General features: G+C 37.2%; 2 protein-coding genes and 1 non-coding gene across 5 annotated transcripts in view; 1 reads left to right on the forward strand and 2 right to left on the reverse strand.

Moving 5' to 3' along the window:
- The window catches only part of LOC137405627 (inverted formin-2-like), a 33,373-nt gene extending 14,132 nt beyond the window's left edge, over positions 1–19,241 (forward strand). For 2 of the 3 annotated variants that reach the window (XM_068091947.1, XM_068091949.1), the window contains 17 exons: positions 1,618–1,774; positions 3,561–4,289; positions 5,373–5,537; positions 7,051–7,136; positions 7,393–7,564; positions 8,126–8,304; positions 8,958–9,209; positions 10,019–10,167; positions 10,359–10,516; positions 10,723–10,869; positions 11,988–12,107; positions 12,291–12,494; positions 12,819–13,038; positions 13,191–13,245; positions 13,769–13,884; positions 17,423–17,633; positions 17,804–19,241. In XM_068091947.1, coding sequence (XP_067948048.1) covers positions 1,618–1,774; positions 3,561–4,289; positions 5,373–5,537; positions 7,051–7,136; positions 7,393–7,564; positions 8,126–8,304; positions 8,958–9,209; positions 10,019–10,167; positions 10,359–10,516; positions 10,723–10,869; positions 11,988–12,107; positions 12,291–12,494; positions 12,819–13,038; positions 13,191–13,245; positions 13,769–13,884; positions 17,423–17,633; positions 17,804–18,650 — 3,967 coding nt within the window. In that variant the 3' untranslated portion in view covers positions 18,651–19,241. The remainder of the gene's footprint in view (positions 1–1,617; positions 1,775–3,560; positions 4,290–5,372; positions 5,538–7,050; positions 7,137–7,392; positions 7,565–8,125; positions 8,305–8,957; positions 9,210–10,018; positions 10,168–10,358; positions 10,517–10,722; positions 10,870–11,987; positions 12,108–12,290; positions 12,495–12,818; positions 13,039–13,190; positions 13,246–13,768; positions 13,885–17,422; positions 17,634–17,803) is intronic. The other variant, XM_068091948.1, reaches the window with a different exon arrangement.
- On the reverse strand, positions 11,585–11,697 carry LOC137407453 (U6atac minor spliceosomal RNA). The gene has a single exon (XR_010979987.1). It is a non-coding gene; the product is annotated as a U6atac minor spliceosomal RNA (small nuclear RNA).
- LOC137406345 (uncharacterized) lies at positions 14,177–16,446 on the reverse strand. The gene is made up of 2 exons (XM_068092916.1): positions 16,329–16,446; positions 14,177–15,838 (listed from the first exon to the last, which is right to left on the reverse strand). The coding sequence occupies exon 2, from the start codon at positions 15,721–15,723 to the stop codon at positions 14,872–14,874; it is 852 nt and encodes a 283-aa protein (XP_067949017.1). The 5' UTR covers positions 15,724–15,838; positions 16,329–16,446; the 3' UTR covers positions 14,177–14,871.
- Positions 19,242–19,884: the final 643 nt, after the last annotated feature.

Genomic DNA, 19,884 nt, shown 5'->3' on the forward strand with positions numbered 1-19,884 from the left:
TCTCTAACTTTTGAAGACAAATCGGCAAAGTGGAATAGTGGGGAATAGAGGAACAAAATCTTTGCTAAATTTATTCATTCAAGGTTTTGTAACAGGTTAAAGGTTGAGGTTAACCAGCATTATTGGTGCCATCTAAAGATAATTTGGAATCTGCCTGCTTATAACAAGAGTTTTGTTTACTTGCCACTAAAATGCAACATGGAACCATCAATGACAACAAGGATTAGATACCCAGTATATTAGTGTTAAAAAGAGCTAGCATCCTCATGTTTGACCCAAACAAATGAGAAATGAGCCATAAATAATGTAATTAAAACAACATACTATAGTCATGTGATTGTGACAACCCAGCAAAAGTTGTTCATCAATGCAACTGTCATAAGTGTAACTGTTTACATGCACACAGTCCTATTTTGTAAAGGGCCAATGGAGATTATAAAAGCACTCCCTAAATCGCCTGGTGTGACGTTCCCTTTAAATGACTTTTGGCCGCAGCCAGACAGACACCAGAAAAACATCCAGCATGTGTCTACCGTGATGGCAAAGGTTCTCTAAACATTATTTGGAAAACAACAAGGACAGCGATGACAGCAGCTAAAAGAGAAAAAATTGTGTTTTTATGTTTAACTATCATTTCTGTTGTGACACTCAGATTGAAATAATGTTGCCTGTCATCTCTTTCATTTACTCTAACAACTTTTCAAGCATTCTATCAGCACAATTTGTAATGCTCCAATGACTATCTACGTCATTCGCTAAAATTCTTGTCTCTCATGACCTGATGTTTGATTCTTCAGCATATAACCTTTAGAACGGATGCATTGTGGTTCAATGAAAATATTGCCCACCCCTTGCACAAAAGAGGAGTGAGTCAGTGTTGGAATCTATTATGAGTGTCTTATCATTTCCATTTAGTAGCCATAAACCCTCGCTGTTCTGGACATTCCGAGACACTTTGATACGTCTGTGGTTTATCAAGCCTCTATTTATAGCTTTAACGCAATTGTATTCCTACTGTCATTTCATTCTAAGGAAGTCCAGCCTTTGTAGAGCATTTTTCACAAGACCTTTTTACAGCGGGTTTTTACTGTAATGACATCTACAAGCATCGCTGCTTATTTGATATTCAACTTGTCTGCTATGCGATGAAGCTTCGAGCTTTGTTAGGCTGAGGATTAAAAGGGATAAGACATAAAGAGTTGATTTAAAGGATGATTGATGTTGTTAGACAGATAATCAGCACGCCGCTCATGGCTGAAAAGATGATTTTAATTACATAGTATAACCTTTTCACTGTAGTTGACGCTGATTATAAACCTGTGCTACTTCTGACACCAAATGTGATGATATGCCTACATAAAAGCTGCTCTAGACAATAGGCATTATTTAAACAGTATGATGCTGCTTATCTTGATGCACGTGTTACAACTGACCAACTCTAAAACAATGATAACCAGTTACAGTATTCTGCTCATTACATGGCAATTTCAAGGACTGCATCGCTGACAGCAACATGCAGCTCACCTCAGATTACAACTTACTCTCACACTTCAATAAAATTTTCCGATAATGACTCGGTAACAGCAGCTGTACAATAAGAATATTATACTTTAATAGAAAAGAAGCTGAAACTATACCAGAAGAAGATTTAACGGTTCAGCTCGATGTGTTTGATGAGCAGAAAGCAAGCGACGAAGAACAGCTCTCTCTCTCAACTACACAAGGCCTCGACTTGAGCAGCCATGCTGACATATTTACAGCCATTACTAAACAGGTTTGTGACATAATTTAAGTTTGTCATAGCAGCAGTTTCAGCTTTGTAGGTTATAAGCCGTATACGGCCACAATTAATCATTCTGCTTGTCTTAATGAGACATTTAGAGAGTTATCCAGAAAATCTTAAATAAGTCAACAGTTGTAGGAGTTCATGAATTAAATTGGTTCGTAGTTACAGCCAGAGTAACCGGTCATGACCAACAACTAGCTAGTATCTGGTTTTGTTTTCACAGATCTTGACTACTACTCAAAATATTTCATCACATTTAGAATTTAGATTATGAAATCGCTTGTATTTTAATCACTCTCTACTTTTGATAACATCTTGGGTGGTTGTGGTCAGCCCAGTACACCAGCTACTTCCTAATGGTACTTTGGGTTTGCCTGTAGGTTTTAAATGTAAATTTAGCAATGATTTAACCAAAAGTAGTCTTATTTCACTCTATGGCAAACCAAACTCGTAATGTTAAATTTTCATCTTGCAGCCACCTCATCCATTAAAATTTCAGTGGCACTATACACCTGCTAACTTTTAAAACAAAATTCTTTGAGGTAAAACGCACTTTCTTTTCTTAAGCTTCATTGGAAACAGAGTAGAACAGTTGCTCACTTAATCAGTGTACCCGGATATGATTGTAAACTTACTCATTCTGCCGTCAATAAACATACCAATTACCATCTTCCATTCGTAATTTCATTGAGTACTTGTAGATATTTGGGCTTCATTAGCACCCAAAAATGGCACCTCGATGTGTGAACGCTTATGATGATGTGCGCTGAAGTAAATCTAGGAATTTTGTCATAAATATCATAATATAGCAAGAAAATTAATCTTTCAGCTTCACATAAGAACCCCATCAACATGCTGCATAGTTTACATACCGACATCCTAACCCATGCTTGCTAATTATTTGAAGTTATACAATTCTCCTTGTCAAATAACAATTTATTAAACAAGGCGTGATGAGCAATGCCAGTGTTATGGAAATTCAAATTAATTTTTAGAGCTGATTTGTCTGCTTATGGCTTTATTGATGCAGAGTTTTGACCAGGTCTCACTTTTGTAAATTTTTTTACATGTTTCAAGCCGCTGGTTGGCTGATTAGGTAACCAGAGTCAACATTAGTCCCATTTGCTAGCTGCTGGAATGCTAATTGAAATGCTTGTATAAAACTCATGACTCATGCTAATGCGTCTAGTGAATATTTTCTCTAGTTGAAGCAGTTTCTATAGACCCTTTAGTAACACAACCGTTTGACATGTCAAACATCACATTCTTGTGGTTTTTGTGTTTGAGATTATTGCACGCCTCAACAAGACTACATTCTCTTGATTTCTTCTTTAACTTGACTGCTCACCTCTAGAAATGTTCAATTTCTCTGAGCAGCAGATTTGGTAAAGGAAAGGATGCTCGGTAAATACTAGAGTGGCAGTGGGGTGTAGACAGGTGGCCACTGCCTTTGGCTTTCAATCAGTCATTGACCTCTTCTTATATAAATGTTATTACTGATGTCATTTGTTCTTCTTCTAGCTATAGAATTGCTTTCAGTAAGCGTGAAAGTAGCTCAAAGCTGCTAGATGCGTTAAAATATTGAGTAATATTTTCAAACCTTTTGTGCTTAAGGGTTATCAGTCAAATTAAACATTCTGTAAAGATTTACGAAATAGCAATGCAACAGTAACAGGTACCTTGGTGAGGGAATTGAGAAAAGCGATTGCTATAGAAACGATAGACAGGAAGAAGCATTGACTCATGCATTACTGATGCTTTTCTTGTCTTCCAGATTGTCAGCACGGAAGCCGAGTCAACCTTCCTATGCATTCTTCAGCACCTCCTTCAAATAGCGGATTCAAAAGAAGCCAACATCGTCCTCAAATGGCAGACTATAGAGAAGCTTGTCTACAGCGCACTACTTTTAGACAACAAGGAGGAAGCGGAGAAACTATTCCATTCTGGCCAAAAGCGGCTGGCAAAAGCCATACATGGCGATGAAATAGATAGCAAAACTCCAAGACTTAATCAGGCGATGGAGTTATCTGATGTACCTGCAGACAGTTCTGCTCCTATAGCACCCTCACCTCCAGCATCCGTGCCAGCTCCGCCTCCTCCACCTGGCGCTCCTCCTCCACCAATTGGGGCTCCTCCTCCTCCCCCTCCACCAGGAGCTCCTCCTCCACCATTTGGCGCCCCTCCACCACCTATGGGAGCTCCTCCGTTACCCCCGGGAGCACCACCTCCACCCGGCATGCCTGCCCCGTTGCCTCCACAAAAACTTCCACAGCAAATCATACCAGTGCCCAAGAGTAAAACCAGAAAACTACAATGGGCTAAAATTCCAACCAATAAGGTTGTCGGCAAAAGAACAATCTGGTCGACCTTCAGCCAGACAAACAACCAGCAACTAGTAGACTTTACAAACATAGAAGAACTATTCTTAGTTGAGGATCCAACGAAAGCGGCAAAGCAGACTGATGGAACACAAACTATCAAACGGAAAAAAGAATCTGTTGAGGTTAGTAGGTCATCATCTGAATCTCTAATCTACCTTACACTTTTCTTTGAAACACGAGGAGAGGCTCAAGATTTTCTTAGACTACAATGAGTGGCGAGTAAGGCCACAAACTGAAACATGCAACTATGAATGAGCTGGTCATTCCTAAACAATGGTTTAATTACAGAAACACTCCCATAGTAGTTATAGCCAAAACTTAGAGCCAACGTGAACTTTTCAAAATTCAAAAAACTTCCTAATAAGTTCAGAGCAATGGTTCTTAACCTGGGTTTGATCAAACCCTAGGAGTTTGATGAGTCAGTGTTAAAGGTCCAGTAGAGGTCTCTCAAATGCAACATCAGAAGTTACACTGATTTTCAAGGTCATGCATTAATGAAAAGATATGTAATTTGTTGTGAGTTCATGCATTGTATTGATTTTGTTCTTTGAACACAGTAATGTTAATGCAATTCATTTTGTGCGCCAACGAAAGATACACCTGTCTCAACTGTGAAAAAAATCACATTTTATTTTTCAATAAAGAAGGGTTCAGTGAAAGTGCATATTAAACTAGTCGGGTTCAGTACGTCCAACAAGTAACCATTGGTCTAGAGACTAAATTTCCAGCCATATGTGTGAACTATTTTCTGTGGGTTTCTTAGTGGTAGGAGAAATTCTGTTGTTTTTATACTATTTAAAAACAGACCATTTATAAAGGCAGACATCTTATTTATGCTCTTTTGGTTGCCTACTAGTGGCTGATGTACAGAGTAAACACCTATATTGAAATACCCCAGTTCAGCCACTGTGACCTGGTTATCATTATATAAAGAGTTCTCCTTCACTCCTTCCCATGTATTGGATGCATTAACTAAAATTTCACCTTACTATTAGCAAATCAATTGATGTCTAACAGCATAACAACAAAAAGGTGGACAACTGTATAATTTAATTGAAGAAGTCTTGTTAGACCAAGTAGTTTACAAAAAACTTTTAATAGTTACCTACAATTAGTCTTTTATTTTATATTATATCTACTGCATCTAGCAAATCAGCGCTATTTTACCTTGTTTGTTCTCAACTGAACTTGATTCGGTTTTGCAGGTGGACCTGCTAGACAATCGCACAAGTTTAAAAGTAAATATATTTCTAAGACAGTTTCGACTTTCGCACAGTGAGATTGTACAGATTCTACGAGATGGTCGGAGTGCTGAAGTCGGTGCTGAGAAGCTGCGAGGTCTTCTTAAACTTCTTCCACAACCTGAAGAGGTAATTGTTATTAGATTACAGCTATGTAATTCTATGCTTAGGTTGGCTAAAACATCAAAAAGTTGGTTTTATTTATAAAAAAAACTTCAGCGGATAAATATTTCTCTACTCATTAGTAATCATGATCGCTGCAGCAAGCCAAATCATGTCCTTTTAAATGAACAGTTCTGCGTTTAATTGACTAAAAGGCTTTTTGTCTTTTCAAATTACGGTTCTCATAGGCTTGACGACAAGTTTAGTTACTCTATGTGCCAGAAGCCCTAGTCGATCTTTGAAATGTTGAACCTACGACCTCTGACCCTAGCACAATCCAAAAATGCAGTAAAGAACTTGCTGAAAGGTTGTTGTCAATACACCCAAGTTACACTTCAAAACTAGGACTATGACTTGGAAGTCAGATCTCTTTTACTGGCCAGACAAGTGGTTCTATTGAGCTTAAGTGACAGGCTGCCAGTATCACAGCTTGTGTGCTAATCGCTTCTTCTGCTGCCAATGAAAGTTTACCATTGCACAGATGATAGCAAGGCGAGCGAGTTCATTGGCTCTCACCACTTGGGAAAATCTTGAGAAAATCTTGAGAAAACTTAAGAAGTCTTAAGACTGTTGATATTTCAAGTAAATTGACTTTGAACAACATTGAATGCTAATTATTTTAGCCCTTGCCATTTTATTTACTTTATATTATATATTTCAGAGCAGAAATAATATAACTTATTAACTAGATATAAAGTAGTTGCGTGAGTGACAACTATATGATCCCTTGACATGCTTATGCTGGAACAAAACAGCAGGTCAAGGACAAACGCAAATCATTTTTTTACATTACTCTGGAGCCAACCTATTGGACTAACTAAAAAGTTTACATCGAAAGGGTTAAGACAATATTTGTCACATGAGTGAATCTTACCGGCGGCACTATTTTGAGTATGACTCTTTGCTAAAGAGTTCAAGTCTATGACACGCCACTGTCTATTGATATAAGCAATCTTATACCACTACTGTTAATGTGCAAAAATTCACTTATCTAGAAAATACTTAAATTTTCGTTGTGCTTTTATCAAATTTGTTTAAACAATAGAAGTGAACAAGGCATTAATTATTTTTAACTACGTTACAAATAGGAAAAATAATGTTTTATCAATTTTTTTTACTTATATGCATGTCTGAGGTGTGCCTACTGCATAGGCAGCAATAAAAGTGTATAGTCTGCAGCATTTGAGCAAACAATCGATTTAAGGGAAAACAGAAAGAGAAAAATCTAAATTTGGCTGTTTTAAAGCAATAGGTTAAAAGGTTATTTTGGTCCCCAGTGTGTGGAAGAGCTCTCTTTTGTAAGCATAACTCTTGTTATTGCCTGCACAATTATGACACATTTAGAAGAGTGAAAAAAATTATTGCAACCACAATTTTTTGGTTTTTACTTGGAACCCAAAAGAGAACACAAAATCACATTGAGAAGATAACTCACTATAATGAGTTCATTGGTACAAATGTCTATTCCTTCCTTTCACAGATTGAGTTACTGAGGGGCTATACTGGAGACAAAGAAAAACTGGCCAATGCGGAACGATTTTATTTGCAGCTGTTGGAACTACCGCAGTAAGCTGTCAGATTTCAGCTCGCTTTGCCAAGTCTGAATAATTCATTTGTTTAAAAACCTGTCAAAATATTGGGAACAAGTTGAAAAATGAATGAGTCATGAATGCCAAAAATAATTTAATGACTGTTGATTTGCAAAAGCTTTTCCTGATGTAGATGTGACACACTCTTCTTTTGTGTTCCTTTTGCAACTGATGTATTCCTTCGCAAGTTGGAATCATGACAAGCCTTTAGAGAACTTGTTATACATTTGTAGTTACCATCTGAGGGTGGAAATCATGTTGTTGAAAGAGGAGTTCGCAAACACTATCGGATACATTAGTGAATGTGTCGACACAGCAATTGTAACGGCACAAGACATGATGGATTCGAAAGACCTTCAAGAGCTTCTCTATTTGGTGCTAATAACTGGAAATTTTCTAAACTCGGTGAGTTGCTTTACCCTAAAGATAAGACTAATCTAAGAGCTTTGACATCATAGCAGTCTGTTGATGCAACCATGACTGTCATCTTTTTGATCTAGTCAAACATCTTCAACTATCTTTATTTTTAGTTCTTTCTTGCCAATAATTCCTGTCCATATCCAGCTTCTTCATATTTCGCTTCACGGTGTCTTTGAATTGCAACCTGGGCCCCCTCTGGTCACGCTTTCCTATAATTTCAGCGATAAGTGTTTTGACATATGAGCCAGTTAATGGTACTTCATCTAACTTATTCTGTCCACATTTCACGACATTTTATGATCATCAGCTATGCCTCAGAACAAGGACCTATATTAATGGCTCATCATAATTTGATATGTATATCTGATAACAGCCAATCAACAATGAGAGTTGAACACAGCTAATGTTGAATACAAATCTCACTGATATCGTTTGCCCGTCGCAGTCCTAAGCTCCTTGCTTATAAAATTTTAAACATTCATCAAGGAAGTACTTGATGTCCCATTCTTGTTTCCTGATGACAATGGCAACTATTTGTCGCTGTAGGGAGCTTATGTGGGTGATGCAGCTGGTATTAAGATCACATCTCTACTCAAACTCAGTGAAATGCGAGCGAACAAGCCGCGCATGAACCTGCTGCACGTGGTTGTTACACAGGCGGAGAAGCATAACCCTTCGCTGTTACAGTTATCAGACTCATTCAAATATCTCAAGAACACGGCTGAGTAAGTTATGCACTAGGAGTTGTCTAATACTCACAAAGAAAGGATAACTCTTGTCTAATGCTTTGCAATGCTGTACGTGAAATCTTGGTGACCTTAGGAGATAGAAACTGTTCATTGTCATAGTAAACTATTTTGCTTGATTTTGACACTGATCAAAGCCACACCTTTTTTGCTTGGAGAACAAGAGCTGCGATATTAGGATCGCTGAGGAGAGTTTTCTGAAAAGTTTTTGCGCTATTAGGTGCTCGGTCAAGGCAAACACTTACCGCTTTGGGTAATTTCACCTATAAAATATGTAGGGAATGATGATAGAGACAGTAACTAGAAATGTGAACCAACATTAACAGTAACTCAAATGTGATTTAAATGTGACGGTATAAACTTACAATTGGTTGTAGTCATACAAACTTTGTCACTATTTGATAACAAAAATTAGAAGTAAAATATTTTTTTCCATAAAACTCAGGTAAGACGGTTAAAAGCCAATAGTAGGCAGAGATGATAACGGTATGAATGAAATGTGAAATTTCATCCCCAAACTCGGGGAGTATCCGGTTTGCCAGAACTTGAAAAACTAACTTTGTAATGAGAACGCCACATGTACCTGCATGTTTTAGAAATTAATTGTATTTATACTTCCTGTCACCTTACAGGGTGAATGTAGATGCTCTGGCAGCTGATATCACGCAGCTGGCAAACACAGTAAAATCTCTAACAACAAAACTAGAGCAGTCATCTACCGACCTCCAGAAGCAGTTCTCTTCCTTCCTCACCAGTGCGGGCAAAGAGGTTGCCCTTGTTCAGGCTGACATCAAGGAGATCGACGCCATCACACAAGATCTAGCTGAATATTTTGCAGAAGATCCGAAAACCTTCAAGCTTGAGGAGTGCTTTACAATAATGAGGTATGAAATGAATAGTAACAGAGAGTGGTTGTGGCCTAGTGGTCTAGAACCCGACCTGCAAACAACAGGGATGGGGTTCAATTCCTGGTCAGACCACTAGTTGTAACAAAAATGACATCCAACCTAAAAATGCTCTCTGCAACTGGGCGTGTCTCCAACCATTGAGGTTCTCTTGCCAATGAACTCAGGCTGATCACAGAACCATTGTTTGTGTAACAATGCACTTATAAACATGTACCTTACCTGATCTTTAAGGGTTTACATGCGCATGGTGTGAATGACAAAACAAAGTCTAGCTATGCCTTGAAGAATCTCATTTATTTCATGATTCTTGAAGAATCATGAAATATATGACTTGGAGAACAACAATGAGCTTATATATAACTTTGAGCTGCTAAATGGAATTAAAATAAGTTTTTCTGATGGTATTTTACTGGTTTGTGCCGTAAGTACTGCTAGGAGACACAATTACAAGATACACCGCAATTACATAAGCTCATACCAAGACATTGAGAAGTAGGCTTACTGGTGATGTCTATTATTAGCCAAGCGGAGACTCCTTTGTGCTGTTCAGAACCTGCAGACTAAAAATGGATTAGCTCGAGTTAAGGCTTTAAGTTCTGTTAAATAATCTTGAAAAAATGCTAATTAAGTCAGAAAAGCCGACTCAAGGCAGGCAAGCAGCAGAATAGTAACTTAATTACCTAAAACGTAGAATATAAATTTAAAAAATAGTCAACAGATATTATTTGAGATATCTAACTATATTAGGTGTTGGATATATTAGACTAAGTTTGGCTCTCTTGTAGAACCTTCTGTGAGAGGTTCAAGAAGGCCATTGCCGAGAACAAGCAGCGTGAGCTCGTGGAGAAAAAGCAGCTGCAACGTCAGAAGCAGAAACAGGAGCAGCAAGCAGGGCAAGGGAACACAGTCTCGCGACGACGTGTTGACCAGATTGGTGAGTCACCCTCTCTAATGTAATGCTTAGTAACCACAGCTTATAGCTAATACTATATTCCATGCCCTGGGCTTCCATAATGAGGTGTTGCACCATCTTAGGATACCTTATGCACTTATTACAAGTAACTATTAGCAAATCATTATGTCATTATCAAGCAACAGTGATTCTAACACGCCTTATTATTTCAGGAACCACTGCAGGAGACCGCAACAGTTCCATATCTCTGTCATCAGAGCCAGATGATGAGTCGCATATTGTTGACAATATCTTAGGCGACATCAGAAGCGGTTTCATTCAAAAGAAAAGTTTTGGTGACACAGCTTTCACTGTAACAAAAGTGAAAAAGGTTTGTCTAGCATTCTTGGTCTAAAGATAGCTAATTTAATCATTGATATATGGCTATGGGATTGATTCAGGCAGCGTAAAGAGCCATATCCAGAAATTCCCGGCAAATTGTTAGCAAAATTTTGATCCGCTTATCAGAGACCCATGTGAAATATCTGAGAAAATGTTTTGATATGCGTATTGTAAGTGAACAAATTTGCCTTTCAGGTCAGTTTACAGTCTACCGATGCTCCTGATAGCAGTCTTCCCAAGCTGGAAAAGAAAATCTCTAACCCTTTGCCACAGTTCAATTTTTTGGATGACAAGAACAGGCCTGCGACACCAGAACCTAATAATAACATTCCAGAAGTGCATGTAAGAATAGATTCTTAACCCTTTGACCAGGTATAAGCCTACCAAAAACAACTGAAACTCGTATAATTTATTTTCGAAAATTCAATAAAATCGATATTTTATGAACATGCATAGCTCAAATCATAAATTTATTTCTATGAACAAAAATGTTTGTACATAAACATTCATTTACATATCTAATACTCAAAAAAATACAACCATGTGCAATTGTCCCTGTATGAAATGCTTGGAAGCATTTTTTTTGGTAGAGTCAAACGCTATAACGTAGCCGTGCGAGCCACCATAACGATCGTTTTCTCTGTATATTCCAAGTATATTAAAGGTCCAAAAAGTTTACATCACTTCTATCATTTGAATTATTTTTATTCTGATCAGACAAAAAATCACTTGTGATCGCAGGATCAAATAATCTTTTATTTTACCGTTTTGAAAGTCGAGCCGATGTTGACTGGTTTTTCCAACTTTTAGTCTTTTCCAAGGAGGCGCGATTTGTTTAGCTTTTAGCACAAAGCAACACCTCTCAGATAATCGTTTCATATAGTAAATCATCGACTGATATTTTGTTGATGATATTTAAAGCTTACTAGTGTTCATATCCTTTGTTTAACATTACTAGGCGACAACTTTATAAACGTTTACCGAAATCGACATAAATGTCGTTTCCACAACCGGTAAACAACATTCTGGTCTTTTTTTCTGCCAAAGGGATATCAGCGAAAAATGGTTGGTCTCAAAGTAGGAGACCTAGCCTTATGTGTGTTGTAGCCCGAAGGCCCAATTCCGTCCTTGTCAAGGGGAGTGCTAACCAGCTCTCCTTTCTTACAACACAATCAAATTTAAATTACACAGTTTATATGTAACCAAAAAGTGCACTATATAGTACCAAGTGCAAAGTTTTCATAAAACAAAAAAAAGTGAGAAAACCATTACATTTTTGTGATATGTTTTAATTTTATTAAAAATAATTCCTTACTATAACTTTTACCTATAAATCGATATAAATCTATGCCAGCTTTTGCAGTTTGTAATGTTTCCTGTTAATAAGGGGAGACAAAGCTTAATAAATGTATATGTTTAAAAAGAAGACAACTCTTATAATAATCCATTTCATTTTGTAGAAGCCAGCAGATATTTCGAATAAAAGAGTTCGGCCAAATCCAAACTCCAAAGTTTCCACAAACAACTCTGAAGCACTTTTTGATTTTCTTGTCAAAGCAGAAGAAACAGAAGATGACAAGGTATGCTGCAAACACCGTCAAATGATAATTGCAAATTTGTATTGCTAGTGCAACATCTACTCGCTTGATGTTAATGGAATAGCAGATTTTATTGTAACGACGATTTACTAGATTTGTATATAATACACCTTGTATAATGTAATATAATATATTTGATATAACATTTTTCAATACTTATTATAGCCTTTCGAGCGAAAGAAAAGTTTGCGGAGACGACGAATTCGACCCGAAATAGTTTCAGCAGAAGAAATCAAACCAAAAAGTCGAGATGCTTCACCAGCAGCCAGAAGCTCTGACAATGAAGCAGACGTCTCTGGCGAATCAGCTAACAATTCACTTGAACGCCCAAAACCAGCCAGTCTCAGCAACTTACATGGACTGCAAGAGGTAAATGACCTTAATCAAGTAGTCAGCAAAGACCGACATAAACAAACAAGAAACTTTGAAATGCCAATGGATGGGGGTAGGCGCCAAAATATTAGGTGCCAAAACGAATATTAGCCAACTTTTATTAAAACAGCATTTTCTTGAGTATACAAAAATGATTTTATTTTATTGGTTTTGTTTATTTTATGTTTATTTGTGTTGTTGAGATGCTAAATAAACATCATTAGATGCCGCGAGCAATAAACAATATACATGTATTTCGTGTGACTTTTGATCTTTGCAAGCTAACAATGTAAATGACAGTTTTCTGTGTAAAATTTGTAGGCTGTGCTACCAGGGCAGCCAGAACCAGCAGAAGATGAAAAGATTAAAGTGATTGTGCCCACAAAATATCAAGGACCGAATGATGAAAGCAAGGAGTTGTCTCCTTTTTCAAGAAGTGACAAAAAGAGAGCTTCTCTCAAAGATCAGATGGCAGAACGGTACAACAACAAAAAGCATGACGTAGCATCTGTTTTGCAAAAGTTACAGACCACAGCAACCAGTAAGGATTAAAGTTTTCTGTTTTCCCTTTAGTATGAATCTCTAAACCTCTAGACGTAATAGAAATATTAATAATAATAATGATAGTAATAATAATAATAATATATGTAATAGCATGAAAAATACCACTGTTTGTTTCATGTTTCATTGCAGACAAGAAAGATGAACCGGAAAAGAAAAAGTCGACAAAAGATGCATCAACAAGCAAGTAGGTTATAATGAGATACTAGCAAATTTTACTTGTATGCACAGTCGAACCTTTTTTAGCAAAGATTGCAACAAAGAGATGAACACGAGAGCTTGTAATATGAATAACGCTATATTGCGATACGTGTAATATTTCAATGCTAATTAACATAAATGGTAATGTGGTACAGGTAAGACCTCATTAATAGCGGACAGCGTTAGTAAAATTAAGGTTGCTATTTATGCATGCATAATATGTCGACTCCCATAATAAAACTCATCTCACTCCGCAGTTTTCAAAACCCATTTTCACACGAAGTGAAAGTTAACTTAGAGCTGTATCTGACTGGAAGCTAACCGACAGAACTACTGGCCTAGTTGACACGTATCTAGTGCATTTAACTCTCGACTGTAGGGCTGATATTTATCTCTCAACTGCAGGACTCATATTTGACTTTCAACTGCAGGACTCATATTTGAATCTTACCTGTAGGTTTCATAGTTGACTTCCAACTGTAGAACTCATATTTAAATCTCAACTGTAGGGCTCGTAAAAGTAAGGAGACAAAAAGCATTGGTAAATCAGCAGAATCTCAACCCAAGACTAGCTCAAAGGTCTTGCAAAGAGTCAACAGTATCTCAAGTGAAGCTTCTCATGAAGGTATGTTCAGAATATTTAACGTGTGTTTAGAATATACAATTTGTCTAGAATGTAAAGCACATTACAGAATATTTATACCGCATGGCGCAAGTTTAGACTGTATAGCACAATCTTAGAATGCATTACATATATCAAATGTATGACATTGAGGACAATAGTGTTTATAATGTATAACTTATATCCAGAATGTGTAACAAGCTTTTAAATGAATAACGTATGTTTAGAGCGTATAGCATATGTTTACAATGTATAACATGTATTAAGAGCGGATAAAACATGTTTATAATGGGTTTAGAGTGTATAAAATATATTTTTTAAATGTATAACATGCAAAAAATGCCTAACAGAGTGCTTATCCTGCTTGAGAAATATTTTTGTTTATATTTTAATGAATTAATCAAACAAGTCTGAACTCTTATATCATTGATTTAAAATAAATAAACCAGTACAACAAATAGTGTTAAAAACAATTTCCTCTCTAAATGTCAATTTAATGAAAACAGCTGCTAAAACCTAAGTGGCTTGAGTCATGTATAACCATGTCATTCTTTTAACTCATTTCATATTATAACAGAGAAGAATATTCAATATTCTGACTGTTTAGGGTAACATGAGCAGCTGATATGCAGCCTAAAATAGCTCAGTGAAGTATAGCTATGACCAGAAATATGCTGCAAGAATGCATTCAATTCTATGCAGTTTCAGTCTAATGGTTGTGAACTGGATATAGGGGAGGATAATCTTACATGTTTAGTATTAAAGTATTCAATATTTTTTGTGATAGTATCATAGTAAATTATAAAGGTTTAAAAAATGCTAATAATGAGTGGAATTAAGTAGGTGGATATTTGAAAATTTATATTCGAACATAAATGATAACACTAGCAATGTCAGCTGCAGACGCACGTGTAGAACAGGTTTTTTTTCTGGAGCGACATCACACCAGACTTAGATTATTACAGCTCCATCAGTTGTTAAAGTTATAGGTCATCTATGTTTTTCTGAGCAGTCATAGTAAACCTGAAGAGAGTTAGGATATGTTCTCAACAGGGAGTGGTAGCCGCCACGAATAGACCAGAGGTCATCTGCTATGCAAATGCGAGTTTCACCAGTTCCGCCCTCATCAACTGCTTGCTGAATTTTTTTGACTAGTTGTCTGTTAGTTGGCAATGTTTTGATTCTAACGGCAGCGGCTTGTTCAGTGATGTGTAGTATATAAGGACTGACACTAGCAGGGCATCTCCACTGGTTTGCAGCGATTCTTACGGTAGAGCAATTTTGCCGGGAGTTCGATATTACCGATGCTATAAGTAGTTTCATTCTTCTAGTATCTAGTGAGCACTCGTACTCTATGACAAGATACATTGACTCTATGATCTGTCGTACCAAGGTATGATTAGCCTCAGTTTTCCAGCCCAAGCACTCCGAGTCGTCACCGCTTTCTTCCCTCTCGCAATATTCACCCGCGACAAACTGCTCTAAGGCTATCTCCTTCCAATCCCTTAAGTCGAGCTGCGAGCACGAGTGGCTGGCAATGCACGGAGAATAAAGCTCACTAGCCTCTTCTCCGTATGAGAGCAGCGCCTCAACGCTGTCTGTCCATTCGACTGGGATTATCGGATCAGAATTGTGCTTGCAAGTAGTGAACTTACCGTAAGCGTACTTGTTATGAAATGTGACGTGAGAAATATTACCCACATAACAGTCTTGGTACAACACATCTGCGTTTACCACCATGTCTACGGCAGCGAGAGAAAACTTGTGGTGTGACACGTGTCCATCGATGAAAGCAAGACAGGACAGCACACCAAGCGTTGCTAGTGAAACGATAAGTAACATCCCAAATAACCTTTCCAAAATAAAATAGTTTATTTATCTTTGTCTGTAAGTCCTAGCTGCGACGTATCCTCGCGCTTCTCCTAGATCCGCTTGATCTTCAAGTAACACGATGAGCCTAAAACAATGAAAGTATGTTGAAGACCAGCTGACCAATAACAGAAGTATTTGAGAGAAAACCTGACCAATGATATGGCTAGACATTTATTATCCAATCTTCTGTTTGAGTTAATGCTTTAAAACAAAGGTAATAGCTTAACCCTCTCTCGATAACAATGCTAGCCTCTTGACTGATCCATTGATCTCTTTGCTAGCTGGATAGGATTTCTTGATATCTGTTAAGCATTTCCTTTGCATGCAGCATGCAAAGTTGAGCATTAGCTTACCTGTACGTTCTGATACGAAAAATATCCAGCCAAAATTAAAAATTTCATAAACTGTTTATAAATAATTCTAGGCCTTCCTTTTATGCAAAAGTTGTAAAAACATTTACTTTTCTGGCCAAAAAACTTTTTTTCAGATTCACTAGACGGTAAGCTAAAGTAACACATTGCATCGTAAATAAGATTAAAAAAACTCAAACTTGATTGCTAAAAATATTCACTCACCTATTCCAAATTTATTTCTTCCATGCATCGATGATACCAATTGGTCTTACAGGCAAAAGAATGCAAAGGTGTACCTTGCACAATGACCGTTAAAAAGCCATGTGCGTGCGCCCTGCTCACTCAACCATATGTATTTATATAGCAAACTTTCTTTGTACCGTGACAACTCCGATTAAGTAGGCTTCTCATGGTTGAGTACTTATTATTTTCAGTATTACAGCTGTATGTGGCTAGCAGTTCATCTTATTATTTCAAGGAGTCTTTTGGCAGGGCTGTAAATTAGACAGTTTTTACTATCATATAGCAATTTATCACAAATTTACATAGACATGAGCAGCGGCAACTACAGGCTAGGGAAGCAAAATAACTATTAAGATGAGCATCGACTTTCAAGATAAACTTAGCTGTGGTGTTTTGAGAATTGTGAAAGTTGGGGAAAACTTTATATTTTTGAGAAAGTTTGGAAAAACTTTATATATTTTTTGTTTAAATGCTCCGACCAATCACTTGTCCTCAAATCACCTAAAATAACTTCATCCTCTGTCAAATTTTAGTGGGCTTGACGCTTGTCGAGTGCCTTATTTACGACTGACAGGTAATTAGTATTCACAGCTGAAGGCGTGGTAATTACCAGAACATGCAGATTTTGCTGAGGAAACTGAACTAATTACCCGTACTATGATTACTTAGAGAAACCACTGCTAAATCCTGGTAGCCTTACAGCAAAAGGGAAAATATAAACAACATCTGAAAACAATATCTTAAGCAAGACACAAAAATGAGTTTGTCTTTGAAAGTTTTCCTTTAGTTTACTTTGGAAGTTTCTTTAGTTTGGAACAATGAGCGTAGGTTAGCAAGTAGTCTAGCAGATGTCATTACTAGCACAACCGCAGAGACTACACCCTTCTTCTATGCATATTTTAAACAAGTCGCGGAAGAACAAAATGACATTAATACATGCACCATACTTTGGCTTGTCTATACTGAGAGGTTGACTCAAGTCATCATGCGTAACTTACTGTATGTCTATTCAGGTCCGTTGTTTTATAATATACTTTTTCATGCCAGTAATTTTACTGAACACTATTTTACAGGAGAAGTAGCAGCAGGTCTCTTGCACTCTCTGAGGACCCGGCGAGAGGAGGAAGAGAAGGAGGAAAGGCAGCCGCCAAAACGATCTGACAGTTTCAAAGTTGGAAGTCGTATTTCGAACAAGTTTAAGAACCTCTATAGTACAGATGATGAAGATAACGGAATGTTCTATAAGCCACCTAGTCAAAAATCTACGACTCCACAAGAGATCAGGTAGGTTTCTTTCTTTGGACTCTAGCTAGAAACATTATAGATTCAGTGGCGTGTCTGTGACCTCCACTAATATGTACAAGTAAATATTCACTGTAGAAGCAGTAATACTTGAAGAAGTTGCCAGAAAACTAATATAATACAGAAAAAAACATATTTTTCTAATATTTCAGTAGAGATGACCAGACGTGTGTAGACTCTGGAGTTGAAATGAATGGGGACACGGCTAGTAATCGAACTTCTTACAGTAGTACTATAGACGCAATAGATCTCAAAGCCATTGCGAGTGCCTCTCTAGAAGGAACCACTTCTACCCTCAAAGATAACAGCACGAGTAGCAGTGAAACCATTGTTGAGAAACCTAAAAAGAAAGTTGCTGGAACAGCTAGAAAAACATCTAGTGGGCTGACCAAAAAGAAGATTGCTAATGAAAAAACACCTTCCACTAAATCCACAGCAACTCGTAGCAAAATTGGGTCAAGTACTGGCATGGTAAGAAGCAGCAGCGATAAAGCTCCTCGGACAGCAAGCTCATCATCAAAAACTGCTGCTAATGGTGTATTTGATAGACTATCTGGCTCGTCTAAGTCTCGCCCAGTGTCGTCTGTCTCTCGAGCCGCCTCACGAGAAAGCGTTATGTCTGCTGATTCCGTAGCATCTACTTCTACTACCACCGAAGACAAGTCTGTAAAAGTTAAGCGCGCTTCCTTAAACAGTAAACCTAGCCCTAGTAAGGCTGCTTCGCCAAGCGACAAAGTGACACATAAAAAGGTCGCTCGAAAGACAATGGCTGGTGATGGAAGTTCTCCAGTTAGTACGAGAACAGTTCGGCGAACACCATCTTCTGTATCTCGAACAGGAACCACTTCAGTCGCTGGAGCCATGCGACCAAAAAGCCAACGGTCGTCATTGAACAACAAGCCTCCTGTTCCAACAGGTGAAGGAGGTTCAATAGAAGACCGAGCCTCATTTTTAAAGAAGATGTTAGGGCCTAAGGCTGTTGCAGTCAAAGCTTCATAACAGCAATTACTTTGAATCCTGACATCTGAAAATCACTAAATTATCCAATGTGCATCCCCAAATTATCTGTGATATGAATGTGAAAATGGACACACTTTTTCTATGCATTTCTATAGTATTTATAGCTTATATATATATTTTTAAAAATGAAACAAGTTCTATGCTAATGTTGTTAACAATGCCGCTCAAGACACACTACTACTTCTGTGTATATACTGAAAACTTCTAATAACTTTATGGTCTCACTTGCCTCTATTTGTGTTGTATATACGATGTATCTAATTTTTTGTCTATTGATTAACCCACTGCTGAAAACTCTTTTTTCTGAGAGGTAAGGAAATGACATGCTAGTGCCATAACGATTATGTCATTACATATCATTTCAGTGATTAGAATAACTGATATATATGTAGTGATCGCTTCCCTCCCCTCCATTATTTTTATCTCTGTGTATCTGTATTGGATGTTCACCCAAAATATTTCTAGCCCTCTACTATTTTGACATAAGCGTATTGGCTTGCATACTCATATTTTCAAGGTGATTATATAAAGTTAATACTCTATCTATTAAAGCTTGTATTTTTATTTCTTTCTTAAGTAATGGATGATAGCGCAGCTTGTTCCTTGAGTACTGGCTGACAATGCATTATGTTTCAGCAAAACATTTCGTGTATGAATATTTCATAATACTCAATTGCAAAAGGTCTTGCATGGTACAGACATTCTCTAACATCTAATCCTTGTTATGTAATGCTAAACGAACGAACCCAGGTATACCTTAAAACACTTGAAGCTGCAATGGTGACCATGAATGATGTTCTTTCTGCTGCCAGAAAAATGCATAATAGCACGCGCTTATATTAAAAAGTAAACTGTCCACCTCTGCTCTATTATCAAAAATTGCAAAATTTTCAATAGAAAATCATTTAAAACTAGAAATTCCCCTGTCATACAGCCCACGACCAAAGTAATATCGGAAAAAAGAAAGGGTACTGATGGTTGAGAAATGCAATATTAGCAGTCAAATGGCACTGCAGTGCAATAGGATAACTGCAATGGTAGCTGTAATGTACTGGGTGTTATTATGTACAACAAACAGCAATAATGAAACAAAAAGATTATATATTTTTATATCTCTCCCCGCAATAGGAGAAGTGCAATATTAGAAGTAAAATGCACTGATATTATTAGAATAACCAATATTATTAATATAGTAATACAGTAATAATAGAAA

The sequence above is a fragment of the Watersipora subatra genome, chromosome 10, assembly GCF_963576615.1.
Source record: "Watersipora subatra chromosome 10, tzWatSuba1.1, whole genome shotgun sequence".
In the NCBI taxonomy this organism is placed as follows: domain Eukaryota; kingdom Metazoa; phylum Bryozoa; class Gymnolaemata; order Cheilostomatida; family Watersiporidae; genus Watersipora; species Watersipora subatra.

What these genes read in the sequence shown, in the direction of transcription:
- LOC137406345 (XM_068092916.1), bottom strand. Translation starts at nt 15,723, where the DNA reads ATGTTACTTATCGTTTCACTAGCAACGCTTGGTGTGCTGTCCTGTCTT.